At 41.6% G+C, this 15,919-nt stretch overlaps 1 protein-coding gene across 2 annotated transcripts; it reads right to left on the bottom strand.

The window, feature by feature from the left end:
* Window positions 1-30: 30 nt before the first annotated feature.
* On the bottom strand, window positions 31-15,071 carry ndrg2 (NDRG family member 2). Of its 2 annotated transcripts, none has more exons than XM_057854920.1 (16): window positions 14,800-15,071; window positions 10,462-10,547; window positions 9,213-9,257; window positions 9,047-9,152; window positions 8,855-8,975; window positions 6,819-6,881; window positions 6,693-6,753; window positions 6,530-6,616; window positions 6,393-6,449; window positions 6,214-6,317; window positions 6,113-6,151; window positions 5,984-6,035; window positions 5,865-5,912; window positions 4,778-4,813; window positions 4,652-4,703; window positions 31-3,001 (listed from the first exon to the last, which is right to left on the bottom strand). In XM_057854920.1, the coding sequence occupies exons 2-16, from the start codon at window positions 10,534-10,536 to the stop codon at window positions 2,844-2,846; spliced, it is 1,104 nt and encodes a 367-aa protein (XP_057710903.1). In that variant the 5' UTR covers window positions 10,537-10,547; window positions 14,800-15,071; the 3' UTR covers window positions 31-2,843. The 2 variants fall into 2 exon arrangements, with proteins under 2 accessions (XP_057710903.1, XP_057710904.1); XM_057854921.1 differs by having other exon boundaries at window positions 9,213-9,254; window positions 14,800-15,070.
* Window positions 15,072-15,919: the final 848 nt, after the last annotated feature.

Below are 15,919 nucleotides of genomic sequence, written 5' to 3'. Positions count from 1 at the left end.
AGGGTCAAGGGACTGACAAATAGCAAACAGTTTCGAGTTCTTTGTAAGTTTTTATTCATGTTTCATTATGTTACACACTTATGTTTGTCACACTAGTATTGCATTTTCTTTTCAGATGAATTACATGACGCTCCCTAATGCAAAAAAAAGTGAAATAATCACACATTTAGAGAAAAATTCCACACAAAGATGGGACAACCAGGAATAAAAATGGGGAAAACATCACACATCCATCTTGGACTTCACTACGGAGCCCTGAGAGGGACTTTGACAGAAATAAAATCAATGAAGCAATCTGGTGCGCACCAGAAACTATCTGGTAAACATTAGCATTGTATAACATTTAAGTTAGCAGACTTTTGCTATGAGAGTTATGCCAATTGTTGTAAACATAAATATAGCATTTAAGCTAGTGGAAATTTGCTATGCATGTTAGCCAATTTTTGTAAACATTAGCATTATATAGAATTTAAGCGAGTGGACATTTGCTATGAAAGTTAGCCAATTGTTGTAAACATTAGCATTATTTCACATTTAAGCTTGTAGACTTTTGCAATGCAATTCAGCCAATTGTTGTAAACATTAGCATTATATAGCATTGAGGGTAGTGGACTTTTGCTATTCAAGTTAGCCAATTGTTGTAAACATTAGCATTATATAGCATTTAGGCTAGTGGACTTTTGCTATTCAAGTTAGCCAATTGTTGTAAACATTAGCATTATATAGCATTTAGGCTAGTGGACTTTCGCTATTCATGAAAGCCAATTGCTATAAACATTAGCATCGTATCGCATTTAAGCTAGCAGACTTTTGCTCTGCAAGTTAGCCAATTGTTGTGAACACTAGCATTATACAACATTTAGGCTAGCGGACATTTGCTATGAGAGTTTGCCAATTGTTGTGAACATTAGCATTGTATAGCACTTAAGCTAGCGGACTTTGCTATGCAAGTTAGCCAATTGTTCCAAACTTTAGCATTATATAGCATTTAAGCTAAAGGACTTTTGCTATGCAAGTTAGCCAATTGTTATAGACAATAGCTTTAGATAGATTTTAAGCTGGTGGACATTTGCTATGCAAGTTAGCCAATTGTTGTAGACATTAGCATTAGATATAATTTAAGCTAGTGGACATTTGCTATGCAAGTTAGCCAGTTAATGTAGACATTAGCATTAGATAGCATTTAAGCTAGTGGATATTTGCAATGCAAGTTAGCCAATTGTTGTAAACATTAGCATTAGATATAATTTAAGCTAGTGGACATTTGCTATGCAAGTTAGCCAATTGTTGTAAACATTAGCATTAGATATAATTTAAGCTATTGGACATTTGCTATGCAAGTTAGCCAGTTAATGTAGACATTAGCGTTAGATAGCATTTAAGCAAGTGGACTTTTGCTATGCAAGTTAGCCAACTGTTGTGAATATTAGCATTATATAGCATTTAAGCCAGTGGACTTTCGCTATTCAGGTTAGCCAATTGTTACGAACATTAGCATTACACAGCATTTAAGCTAGCGGACATTTGCTCTGCAAGTTAGCCAATTGTTGTAAACATTAGCATTATATAGTGTTTAAGCTAGTGGAGTTTTGCTATGCAAGTTAGCCAATTGCAACAATGCAACAATTGGCTAACTTGAATAGCAAAAGTTTCCCAACTTAAATGCTTTATCATGTTAATGTGCACTAGAAACAATCTGGTGCGCACCAGATTGCTTCAATTTATTTTGTTTCTGTCGCTGTCCCCCTGTACTTCTCACACCAGAGCTGCTCATTTTCTTTTTCACCGCGGTGAAACTTTGAAATTTGTCATTTCTTCTTCCAAGCGTAACTTCTGGCAGTGTTTGGCTTTTGTTTATTGAGCGGAAAATTTGGATTTTTACAAACTGATCATTCAAATAAAGTCAGGTTTTCTTACTCTTTCAGTGCAATTGACAGATGATGGACGTCCAATCCTTCTTCAGCTGTGAATTGAAATGAGTTTATCACGAGTAGACGTCCAATCCATTTCAATAACGTCAATGGCAGCCAATAAATTACTAATTTTCAGATTAATTTATGAATTTCATTCCCGCCAATGACACAGAAACATGATTATTGGTAGTGAATGAGTTCATGACAGATTCATCTGTCCCAAAAAATATAGCGACTTATTGCGATATTTGATAATCTGTCAACAAATTTTGCGATTAATCAGTAAATAGCACCGAAACGCAATTGGCAGTGAATGTGATTAATCACAGAGTTTGATGGATTCATATGTTGACAAATTCATCTATAAATTCATTAGTTTGAAGCCAGTGCCTCCCACTAACAAATGAATTGGACGTCTATCGCCGTCAATGAGTGAACGACCGACTCAGGTATGGCGACTCGAGGTATCTAAGGTTCGGAGAGCTTAAAACCCGGAAGATAACACAGTGATCCCTTCTGAAGTAGCGTGGCGGGCGCTCGCATCAAAAGTAGTCGGTGGACGAGAAACAGAAAAGCTTCCGCAAAAGCGCTAGCGGAGGCCGGAAGACGGAACGACCTGACGACGGTACAAATATGCAAAATGGGTCGAGGGATGAGCTCTGCTAAAGTCTACCTTTTGTGTACAACACATCAGTTTGTCAGTTTTTTTAGTACTATTACTATGAGTTAGGGCCGCTAGCGACCATTTGTGCTAAATTCAAGGGCTGACGACAGAGCTCGGGGGTGCCGTGTCGCGCCCGATGCAAGGATTTGGACGAAAGATGTTTCCCACTTTCCCTTTCACGGGGGAATGACAGGAGTTGCAGTGACAATTACGGGTCTCGAGCTGTTTCCGTTCCTCTCGACTTTCTCCCCCGGCCCGCTGTCGCTTCAGCAGGACACTTCCATGGTCTGCGAGGGGCTGGGCGGCATCTGTCCCCCCTGCGAGCCCTGGGACAACGTGCGCGAACGCGAGCCTTCCATGGAATACGAGGAGGAGAGGGAGGTGGTCCGCGAGCGCGACAGGCGGGTCATGCAAGAAGACGCCACTGCGGGGAGAGAGACATCGAGGTGAGACGCGTCAAGTTTGTCCGAAAAGAAACAACTAGAGTTGTCCGATAAATGTTTTTAAAACGATATCGGAATAAATCGGTATTGTGTTCGCGCCGGTATGTATGCTTGGTGTTAAATTAATGTACAGTGGTATGAAAAAGTATCTGAACCTTTTAGAAATTCTCACATTTCTGCATAAAATCACCACCAAATGTGGTCTGATCTTTGTCAAAATCAAACAGATGAAAAGACTGCTTTAACTAAAACCACCCAAACATTGATAGGTTTTCACATTTTAATGAGAATAGCAAACAAAGAAGGGAACCCTTTGCCTAAGCAGACTTCAAGACAATTGAAACCAATCTTTACCAAACATTAAGTCAGGTGTGTGCCCAGTCACTGCTGAGTGGCTTAAAAATGCGCTGCCCATTATAAAACACACACCTGGTAAGAATTGTCTTGATGAGAAGCATTGTCTGATGTGCATCATGGCTCAGTCAAAAAAGCTGTCTGAAAACCTGCGATCAAGGATTGTTGATGAATGGTTTCAGAAGAACAAAATACACGTTTTGGAGTGGCCAAGTCAAAGTCCAGACTTGAACACCATTGAGATACTGTGGCACGACCTAAAGACAGCGATTCATGCCAGGCATCCCAGGAATCTGGCTTAACTACAGCAGTTTTGTCGAGAAGCACCTACAGGAAGTGTCTGGTTGAAGTTATTGCTCCCAAAGGGGGGGGGGGGGGGTGGCACAAAACATTAAATGTGATGGTTCACTTACTTATTTTCCTCCTTCTGTCATTAATTGCATTCTATCTTCATTGAAATATGAAAACCTCTAAATGTTTGGATGGTTTTAGTTAAATCAGACACTGTTTTTTCATCTGTGTGATTTTGTCAAAGATCACATTTGCTGGAGATTTTATGAAGAATTGTGAGAATTCCAAAAGGTTTAGATACTTTTTCATACAACTGTACAAGACTAAATCCTTTGTCAATGGGGCTGAATACAGCTAAGCTACAGCAACTGGGCTTAAGTTACCTCTGGATGTGTCCAAACTGAGATGCTTGGAATTTGTTAACTGAAGAAAAGACCCGAATCACTCATGGTTCACAAATAAAATCATAAATATAAGAAAAATAATGAATTGTAAACTCATCACATATCACTACAGTGACACCAGAAAGAAATAGTCACTAACTAAAGTCATAAAACACATCATTATGACTAAAAATCTGCGTATAAGCCCAGCAAAATGCATTTTGGCAACTGTCATTGCATTGGCATGCCCTATGACTGTATATTTGTAGTACTTTGGTCGCCCCCTATTGGCTCATTGGGATGTTATTCCTTTGGACATTTTGGTTCATTTCAATTTATTTTATATAAATGGGACATTATTTTGGCATATATTCTGTAACTTCAATTGAAGGTCCTCTCAGAATGTTTATTTTATTTGGAAAATCTTGAAGTTGTTACGTTTATCATGATTAAAGCATCCAGCAATAACATGTTAAGTTCACGACCGCATATAACGGTATCGGTTTGATATGGGTATCGGATTTTGAAGGTGCACGACATCGAGATATTGGTCATCGGATAGAAAGTCATTATCGGACCACTCAACAACGGGTGCCTACTTACTGTAGCCCATTCCCTGGATGAAGTACTTGAACGCCTCGGTCAGTTTGGCGGGCTGCAAAGACGCTACTGTCAAATGCGCAGATTTTTCGCAAACAGGAAGTACGTCATCGATGAGAGACTGTTTACCTGTGTGAGCTGAGGGAGACCGCCTGCATCCGCCATCTGGGGAAAAGACGCAGGGTGAAGAAATTGGCAGACATGTTTATGACATGACAGAATGTTTATGTCTGTAAAAATTTGAAGGTTTTTGTCCAAAAAAAAACAGTAATAAAGGGGTCCAACAAATTAACATTGGCAGACGAGCACATGTTGTAGCAACTACAAGGACAACATTGTGAGGGTTTTCCAATTTAATTCATTTCCAACCGGAAGTGTGTAACACTATAACTTAGCAACAAAACAACAACAGTTGGCAACCCTATTGTGGGCATACGACGGAAACTATGGCGCATTTTCGTCTCGTTGGACAACTGGCATTCATCTCGCTACGTTTCAGTGTCCCAAGACACGTGAATCTGTTTTTGGACGGGAAAAACTAAGGGGCAGTTTACATGGCGACTCTGTGACACAAAGACGCAATGACTGAGTAGCGGACTCGACTCGCGTGCATATGGTGTCGGCGAAGACAAAAAATTCTGAATGCCGACTCCAAAGTGGAAGAATTCGATTGCGGTGGATTGATGGGGGCTTGCTCGTATGAATATCAAAAGCTCCCGCGGCGTGAGACCACGCCGATAATGCCAACACTCGTACACGTCACGTTGGGCGTGCGCAGCGGTGCTACTAAACATTAAAAACAGCAAATATGGCGGAATGTCAGCTTTAATTTACTGTTTTAATAATATTTTTAAATTAAATATGTGGATTGTTTCCATTTTTATGCCTTTTTGAACAAAAGGAGAATGCCATTGCTTCAAGTGGGCAGGCATATTTTTTTCCGGGTTGAGGAGCTTGTTGGGGTCAAAGTGCATCATTCACTGTCGCCTTGTAAATCTGCACTGCCCCCTAGGGCCTGGCATGAATACTACATCGTTTTCATGCGGAATTTCGACATTGTTCCAATGGAGACGGGCCCATATAAAGGCAAATTTAAAATTTTTCATATTCTCGGAGAGTCACTATGTAAACCGCCCCTAAAGATCCTCAGCACCTCCTGCTGTGAGAGACTTCCAGCGCCCCTAGGAGCATAAGAAGAGAAAGAAAAAGAACTAACCTTGAGGAAGGATGTGGTCGTGGGGTCCAGTTTGCTGTTGCATTCAACCTGTCGGGTGGGAAACAACGGTGAAGAAACGGGCCGACGACAGGAGTCGTCGCCACCCTCACTACACTTACGGCGGCGTCCTCGTACGGCGCTTGATCACCGACAACCAACATGACCGGACACCTGAGCGCCCAGAGATAAACATTGGTCATCCGGACGAATGCGGTGACTCGGATTACGTCAATAAGAAAAGCTGTTACTTGAAAGTGCAGCTGCGGTCCAGGTTCAAGTCTTTGCGGCTGAAGGGAAAAAAAGCAGATAGCATGGTTGCGCTTTGGTGTTGTCGCGGTTGCGGGCTCACCTGTTGTAGTTCTTCCAGAAGAGCTCGATGTTTGGCAGGTGAGGCGCTTTATTGATGCGGTCTCTGTGAGATTGCACCACATCTGTGTTGGAGGACAGCTCCTCCTGAGGAGACCGTTTGGTTGTTCGTCATTGCTTTACAAAGCATCCGCGCAATGAACTACTAAAAACAATACATACCTGGCTGAAGAGATGGGACATGATCTGTTCTGTAAGGGATGACGTCACAGAGCTGAGCTGCACACACGCGTCGGTTATTTGAGTATGTCGGGTAGCCGAGCTGACGACATAAACATTCGTCGCGAGGGCGCGCTTACCTTTTGGGCCGCCCAGTCCATCCACCCTCTGGCGTTGGTGTCGATGTTGACCAGAACCAGGCCCTCCACGGAATCCGGGTTCGCCAGCTGCGCAGAGACGCGAATTAAGTAGGACAGACTTAAAGATGTCAGAAACGATCTACGGCTCGAGGTTGACACACACCGTGAACCTGCTCAAGATGTACGCCCCGGCACCAACGCCCACTCCGATCACGGTACGGAAGCTGCGAGCAACGAGGCGCTCGTTACGCGTTACACCTTAGCGCGCTACGGTCAGTTTTGGACTTACTTGAAGAACTGCAGTACAGCTGGAATCATCTCAGCGATGGTCTCCATGGATGGGTACTGGTACCTGTTTTGCGAATAAATAACAAGACAATCACAGTGTAAAACTCGCCCAGTTCCATAAAAAGTAACCAACCAAAATGTTCCGATCTATTTTTTTGATATTACCGTAATTTTCCGACTACAAGCCACTACTTTTATAGTCCAGCGCGGATTATGTGTTGATTTATTTGGGTTAATAGGTAACACTTTGTTTGACAGTGGCGTCATAAGACTGACATAAAACTGTCCAAATTATGACAGGATTATGACACTATTATGGGCATTAATGAATGCTTATGACAGATGTCATTAAGTATAATTTAGCAAATTATGCCACCAACACACCATTTATGTCTGTCTCAGATCTTTTACATCTATTAAAAAGTGAGATAATTTGCCAGATGACACAAAATGACATCTGTCATAAGCATTCATTAATGCTCATGGCAGTGTCATGTCATAATTATGATGGTCTTAGTTTTATCATGCCACTGTCAAATAAAGTGTTACCAAATACCAGAACTAGCAATTAATGAAAAAACCGGAAGAGTAACTGAAGAAATAACACAGAACATGATTTTTGATTGTTATGTACATCTGCAGTGCTGCAATGCATGCTAGATGGCATGTTGGAAGAAAACAGTGTTGACAGCAGGTGGCAATAGAGGTTGAATGTGTACTCCAAGAGACTTTAGTAATGGCTAAATGAAGCTTCTTGAAGCAATGAAGCTTTGAACCAATTGGCTGCAAAGCTTCATTGCTTCAAGAAGCTTCATTTGGCAATAGGACTGTCATAAGACCAAATGAACCACCATGAAGCTTGTCATAAGACCAAATGAACCACCATGAAGCTTTGAACCAATTGGCTGCAAAGCTTCATGGTGGTTCATTTGGTCTTATGACAGTCTTATTATTCCGCTGTCAAATAACGTGATACCGGTTGATATCTTTTGGGGTAAACATCCCATAATACAGTGAGGACAGCTGTATCTTATAGTCCAGTCCGGCTTATCTATTAACAAATGCAGTTTTCGTGTCAAATTTGGTGGGTGGCGGCTTAGGTCAGGTACAACTTATAGTCCAAAAATTAAGGTATATGACCCACACTTGCTTTAAAAAAAATATCAGATTACCACTTAAAATACTCAAACTCAGGATCCACAACCTCCCTGCCATTGACAGCGAAATAATTAGCACAGAACATGAATTTTGATTGTTATTTACATCTGTAGTGCTGCTATGCATGCTAGGAGGCATGTTGGACGACAACAGTGTTGACAGCAGATGGCAGCAGAGGTTGACTGTGTACCCCAAGGGAGCAGTGATGGCCAAATGAAGCTTCTTGAAGCTTTGCAGCCAACTGGTTCAAAGCTTCATGGTGGTTCATTTGGTCTTATGACAGTCTTATGATGCCGCAGTCAAATAAAGTGTGACCGGGTGACACAAAATGTCATAAGCATTCATTCATGCGCAAGGCAGTGTCATATCATAATTATGATGGTCTAATGACAGTTTTAATTAAATAACTGGAAGAGTAACTGAAGAAATAATTAACGCAGAACATGAATTTTGATTGTTATTTATATCTGTAGCGCTGCAATGCATGCTCGGAGGCATGTTGGACGACAACAATGTTAGAAGCAGAGGTTGACCATCTCCCCCAAGGGAGCAGTGATGGCCAAATGAAGCTTCTTGAAGCTTTTCAGCCAATTGGTTCAAAGCTTCATGGTGGTTCCTTTAGTCTTATAATGGTCTTATGGCGCCACTGTCATATTAAGTGTTAACAGTTAATATCTTTTGGTATTAAGTAAATATCCCATACGACAGTCAGGACGGCTGCGGCTTACTGTCCAGTGCGGCTTATCTATGAACAAGTGCCATTTTCGTGTCAAATTTGGTGGGTGGCGGCTTATAGTCAGGTCCAAAAATTACAGTATAACCAGATACCAAAAATATTAGCAATTTGCTAAGCGTGTCAATAATGGAACATCAGCTCACCCCGCCGGGTAAACGGCCGCCCCGTCCTCTTGTCCCGGAGCGTCGATGTGGATCAGTGTGAAATTCTTGACTATCTCTTGCATCTCTTCAAATTTGAACAGGGGCAGGAAGCAGCTCTTGCCTGTCCGAAAGAGAAACGGATGTGAACGGGACGTCAACGTCCGTCAAAACGACGAGGAAGGAGCCGCGCACTGTCCAGGCCGACGTCGTGAAAGGTGAGGATGGCGGGCCGGCGGCTGTTCCGCGTGCCGTGCAGCGTCACGCGTAGGACTCCGTGGGGCGTCTCCACATTGTGTTCCTGCAAACGGGCGGAAAACTCGAACTCTCTCGGGTAATCTCAATTTTGCGGGTTCCTCACCTGGCCTTGGTCGAGAAGTATCCTGGCGGCCAACTCGGCTTCCTGCTGGAAAGCACAGAAAAGAGTTTTCCCAGTCACATATTTGTGCACCTGAGTCTGAGTGTCACCCAATTTTGAGAATCTGCTAATTAGTGCTTAAACGATTAATCGATTAACTCAGGTAATCAGGTTAGAAAAAAGTTCTAATCAAATTTTGCTGCTTCGAGTATTCGTTTAATTAAGAGTTGCGTTGTAATGGTTTGTTTGGCTTTAGGTGGATACACTGCCCTCTAGTGGCAACAGTAGATATGACATAACTCATTTAACAAGGCTGAAACCAGTTACTCCCTGTTCAGACCAACATAAGGTAAGTTTTTGTTTGAGCCAATATGCTTGTTTAGGCATTCGTAATTTAGCTTATTGGTATATTTAGCCGTTTATGTGGGAATATTGAAAAGAGTATTGAAAAAAAATAATAATTTTTTAAAATTTGCATTTTGTAGCATTTAAGCTAGCAGACGTTTGCAATGTAAATTAGCCAATTGTTCATTTGTTGTACCTAAATTTGTACTTTATTTGTTTTATACCGTTCCAGGCTTAGCTCAGGTATAATAATTTATTTTTTAATGAAATTGCAATCCTGCATAGTTTTAAGAAACACTCGGGATTTTTTTGTACGTATTTGCACTTAATGCTGTTTTGAAAGTGCAATCTTGGCAAGTCTTTGTTTTACATCTCCTAAAATTTATTCTGCAACGCATTAAATGCGCCGAATCCAATGACTTGATTATTCGGACTAAGTAGTTGACAGATTAATCGACTTCTAAAATAATCGATAGCTGCAGCCCTACTGCCAATACTAATTCAATACCTTGGCTATTTATTCATCTATTACAATTATAAGACAATAAAAGTTATTATTTTGTCAAAAACATACATTTTTTTTGTTTCTTTTGACAATATCCTCCTCCATCTTGATTATCACTTTGTTTGTTGTCGCTTTGTAGCCATTGGGGAAAAAAACCCCAACATTTTCCACCTGATTCCGATTCTTCTAAAATGACACGAACAGTTTCAGTAATCTTCCACTACCAGTTTTCCACCAGAGCTCAGCATCAGCAGGAGCTGAACCAAAGAGACCACGCACGCCGCCCCTCACCCCCCGAGGGCTTTGACGTCAAACCGGCTGCGGCACATTAGCGTGTTTGACACGCGCACGCTCTGCGCCTATTAAAATAATACGCAAACGCGGTCAGGCGTCCTCTCTGACCTTGCCGGCGTCGGCCTGAGCGGTGAGCAGCGGCTTGTCCTCCGTGATGGTGATTTCTTGCATCTCCGTCGTCATGGCGATCGACCCTGGGCCGAGCGGGAAGAAAGCAAAATGTTAAAATGTCGCCCGGCTAGGAAGACCGGCGGTCGGACACAAAAGATGGCGCGTACGCGAGGGACGACTCCGCTCTTCCGTCTAATCTGCTCCCCCTCAGATCCTGTCACGTTTTAATCGGCCTAAAGCTCCCATCAGGAGCGCTTCCGACCCCCTCCTCCGCTGTCGGGTTCAGGCACTTTCACTTCTTCGGAACTAGGCATTTGCCGATATGAGATTCTGACGGTATGATAAAATTGAACCAAAATATCACGGTTTCACGGTATCACAGTATTGCGATTACAGCTCTAAAATGTGTTACTTTGAGATAGTCTGGTTTAAAAAAAAAAAAAAGAAAAAAGTTAGACAAGTTTACAGCAGGGCCAAGAACCAAAAGTGGTATTTGCCATGTGGCATTTTTTTGCCATGTGGCAAAATAAATTTTGCCATGTGGCATTTTTTGCCATGTGGCAAAATTAATTTTGCCATGTGGCTTTTTTATTTCCATCTGGCAAAATGGATTTTGCATTGTGGCAAAATAGATTTTTTGCATGTGGCAAAATGTATTTTGCCCTGTGGCATTTTTTTGTCATGTGGCAAAATGGATTTTGCCATGTGGCATTTTTTTTTTACCATTTGGCTTTTTTTTCGCCACGTGCTTTTTTTTTTTTTTGCAATGTGGCAAAATGGATTTTGCCATGTGCCATTTTTCTTTGCCAAGTTGCAAAATGGATTTTGCCATGTGGCATTTTTTTTGTCATGTGGCAAAATTGATTTTGCCATGTGGCATTTTTTGCCATGTGGCATTCTTTTTGCCATGTGGCAAAATTAATTTTGTCATGTGGCATTTTTTGCCATGTGGCATTTTTATTTCCATTGGCAAAATGGATTTTGCCATGTGGCATTTTTATTTCCATTGGCAAAATGGATTTTGCCATGTGGATTTTTTTTGCCATGAGGCAAAATGGATTTTGCCATGTGGCATTTTTTTTGCCATGTGGCAAAATGGATTTTGCCATGTGGCATTTTTTTTCGCCATGTGGCTTTTTTTTTTTTTTTTTGCAATGTGGCTAAATGGATTTTGCCATCTGGCATTTTTTTGCCATCTGGCATTTTTTTGCCATGCGGCTAGATTAATTCTGCCATGTGGCATTTTTTTTGCCATGTGGCAAAATGGCTTTTGACATGTGACTTTTTTTTGGTATGTGGCAAAATGGATTTTGGTTTGTCGTATTTTTTTGGGGGGCGGGGTGTATGTGGCATTTTTGGGGGGGTAAATGGCAGTTTTGAAGGCCATGCACGTCCATGCCATTGACGACTATGCACGTCATAGTTTTCCATTCATTTTGAATGGCAGAAAAACATATGTGGCTAAGATTTTAGACCATACACTTTACATTAGAGCGCATTGACATTCAGCTGACACCTAAGTCAGGCGATGCCATTGACGGCTATTGACGTCCAAATTTTCCAAAATCCAAATCCATTTTGCCACATGGGAAAAAATGTCACAAGGCAAAATCCATTTTGGACAAGCCTATTCAGAAAGAGTAGAGAAAATGACCTTCAAAGGTGTTCACTGCCTTAGTCAACCATTCAATGGCATCTGTCTCCATCCAGTTTACACACAAACAGTATTTGTGAGACATACTGTAAGTCCACAGAATGGTCCATGGATGAAGTTTAAAAAAAAAAAAAAAAAGTATGTTCCATTTGGTTTACAGTACACAGAGGATAAAACTGGAAGAGTTGAAGGGACAAGTAAACACTTAAAAAGAAAAGTTGCATCCTGTCTGTATTTTGGTCTATGTTATGGTGCCACAACCTGTCTTCTGGGCTTGAAAGTGACAACAGGCCAGCTAGAATAACACCCATGAACCCTTTCCCCATCAGCCAAGGCACCCTGTGGTTTTGTGAGTGTGAATGGGAATGACTAATAAGGACCATAGTGCTCACAAAAGATATGCCGATTAGGGTCTTACAATCCTTCTCTGGTTACAAAAGTGATTTGTATCACCTGATCCACCCCTGGTAGTTCTAGTGTTAGGGGCAGTTTACATGGCGACTCTGTGACACAAAGACGCAATGACTGAGTAGTGGAATCGCCTCTCGTGCATATGGTGTCGGCGAAGACGAAAAATTCTGAATCCTGCCTCCAAAGTGGAAGAATTCGATTGCGGGGGATTGAGGGGGGTTTGCTCCGCAAGAATAACAAAAGCTCCCGCGGCGTGAGACCGCGCCGATAACGTCAGCACTCGTACATGTCACTTTGGGCGTGCGCAGCGGTGCTACTAAACATTAAAAACAGCAAATGTTGGAATGTCGGCTTTAATTTACTGTTTTAATAATATTTTTTAAATTAAATATGTTGAATGTTTCCATTTTGGTGAAAAATGCCATTGCTTCGAGTGGGCGGGCATATTTTTTTCCGAGCTGAGGAGCTCGTTGGGGTCAAAGTGCATCATTCGCTGTCGCCTTGTAAATCTGAAAACTACATCGTTTTCATGCGGAATTTCGACATTGTTCAAATGGCGACGGGCCCATATAAATGCAAATTTGAAATTTTTCGGATTCTCGGAGAGTCACCATGTAAACGGCCCCTTAGAGACGTGAACGGGTCATGTCCTTCAGGAGCATGCTCAGGTCTGAAGGGGTTAATTTGTTTATAAAACCGGGACAAAAATGGTAAAAATTCACAGATTTCTGGGCTCTGGACATTTTACATTCATTTTATTTTGGTGAAATTAGGGCTGTCAAAATTATCGCGTTAACAGGCGTTAATTAATTTTTTTAATTAATCACGTTAAAATATTTGACGCAATTAACGAAGATGCCCCGCTCAGACAGATTTAAATGACGGTACAGTGAAACGCTCACTTGTTGTGTTTTATGGAGTTTTGCCGCCCTCTGCTGGCGCTTGGGTGCAACTGATTTTATCGGCTTCAGCACCCATCAGCATTGTGTAAGTAATTATTGACATCAACAATCGCGGGCTACTAGTTTATTTTTTGATTGAAAATTTTACAAATTTTATTCAAACGAAAACTTTAAGAGGGGTTTTAATATAAAATTTCTATAACTTGTACTAACATTTTTCTTTAAAGAACTACAAGTCTTTCTATCCATGGATCGCTTTAACAGAATGTTAATATTGTTAATGCCATCTTGTTGATTTGTTATAATAAACAAATACAGTCCTTATGTACTGTATTTTGAATGTATATATTCATATTGTGTCTTATCTTTCCATTCCAACAATAATTTACAGAAAAATATGGCATATTTTATAGATGGTTTGAATTGCGATTAATTGCGATTAATTAATTTTTAAGCTGTAATTAACTCGATTAAAAATTTTAATCGTTTGACAGCCCTAGGTGAAATACATGAAGTTGATTCATGCGATTTACTATTGTGGGCCATCTAAATAATGCAGGGGGCTGGATGTGGCCCCCCGAGCCGCTGGTGTAACACCCCGGACAATAATCATTTAAACTGAGTGAATGATTATTTTTTTTGCATCATTCAATCAATTCAATTCAATCCAGTCCAAATAAATTGGACATCTATCATCCACAATGAGTTAACTCGGTTACTAATACTCAAAGTCCCCCAAATCCTAGAGGAAGTCCGAGTCAAAACCACTTTCCGGAACAACAGCAGCAGCTCAGGTTACAGGAACCCCCGAAACGAACTTAGCAGGATGTAAACAGAAACCTCGCACCTTCACCCTACAACCAGACTGCTGCTTTTCTCCACGTTCGCGGGTCATCTGAAGGTCAAACAAGCAAAAGTAGGCCACTAATTGTTGTTGTTTTTTTTCCCCTCTCCACGTTTTGAAGGCCCAAAAGGAAAAACAAGGGCAACTGCGAGGTTGAGTCTCTGTGTGCGTCCAAATGCGGCATGACTCACGGAATGTACGCGCACGCGCGTGCTGAAAAACACCGCGCGCGCACGTGACCCTTCCATTCAAATTCAAGTGCGCCGCTTCATTTCTGAAAAGGTGGACCGCGAAGACACCCCCCCGTTTGACATTGAGGGACATTGTGCATCAGGCGAGCTCTACTTTTCAAGCAAATTGAGAAGAATGTCAATAGTGACCTATTTGCAGCTGTCATGGGGGGGGTGGGGCAAAGCCACGTGTGCGCGTCAATAATGGGTCGCGTGGGGGAGGGGGTTCGCTGACACGTATACGCAAATATCTCACGCGGGTTAGGTTGCTTCTTCATCAAGCCATCGCGTTACCTCTTTTCGGTCTCAGGATTCCAAGACGGGCCGACGGGCTGCGGTTCTGCTGCCGATGAACAGCTCCTCCGTGCGCGCGTTGGCTTCTGCTCGGTCCGTCAGCGTTTGCCTCTCCGGCGGGAGTTCTGCACAAAAGGGGCGGGGCTGTGATTGTCAATCAAAGAGGCGACGTTAGTGATATAGGGGGGCAGGGTCGGGTGTCCTCGCATGCACTAGCGAGCGCTCGCAATTTGTTTTAGGGACGCTTCGGCGTGGATGCGCGCGGAAGAGTGTAAAGCGGGTTCACGAACGTGGAGACCCCCACCCCTATTTTCAGCACCACAGTGGTACACTCCAACCTTGTTTAGCACGCTGATAAACTGAAGTTATATAACAGTTTTTGTTGAGTTAGGTCCGACAGCTGTTTTGAACTCCTTTCTGGGTGCGCGATCAAAAAGTGATCAGTTTTTCTCCCAGTTTTTAAAAAAAAATAAAAATACAGTGTCATATGTGCTTATTTTTATAAACATTTTCAATTATTGACATGCAATATCAATGATCTTGTTCTGGGTCAAGATAACTCAAGGGTGAATAAAGGGATTCTTATCAAACTTGCAGGAGTTTTTTTGCGATATGAAATGGAAGAGGTGATTAAAAGAACCATGGATAGAAAGACTTGTCGTTCTTAAAAGATAAACGTTATTATGAGTGAAAATAATTAAAGATGATCGATCGGGTCCGATCACGTCATTTTCAAAGTATCGGAATCGGCAAAAAAAATATCGGACATGCCTTTTTTTTGATAAATACATATATTTTTTTAATTAAATTGTTTTCTAATTGTATTTAACGTTACAGACAAAATGTCTTACATTCATCCAGAGTCTTTAGTTTTGGCTTAAAGTAGGGCTATCAAATTTATCGCGTAAACGGCGGTAATTAATTTTTTTAGATTAATCACGTTAAAATATTTAATGCAATGAATGCATGCGCTGCACGACCCACTCACGCATTGTCGCGTTCAATCTATGATATTATGCTGAAATTACCAACACAGGTCTTGAGCGCCCTCTTGTGGACGGTTTACAGTAGTGTGAAAATAATATGAAACGTCATCATGAAATCATATACTGGAAATAAT

This window comes from Corythoichthys intestinalis, chromosome 13 (assembly GCF_030265065.1).
Source record: "Corythoichthys intestinalis isolate RoL2023-P3 chromosome 13, ASM3026506v1, whole genome shotgun sequence".
In the NCBI taxonomy this organism is placed as follows: Eukaryota; Metazoa; Chordata; class Actinopteri; order Syngnathiformes; family Syngnathidae; genus Corythoichthys; species Corythoichthys intestinalis.
This window is presented reverse-complemented; position numbering and strand designations above follow the sequence as displayed.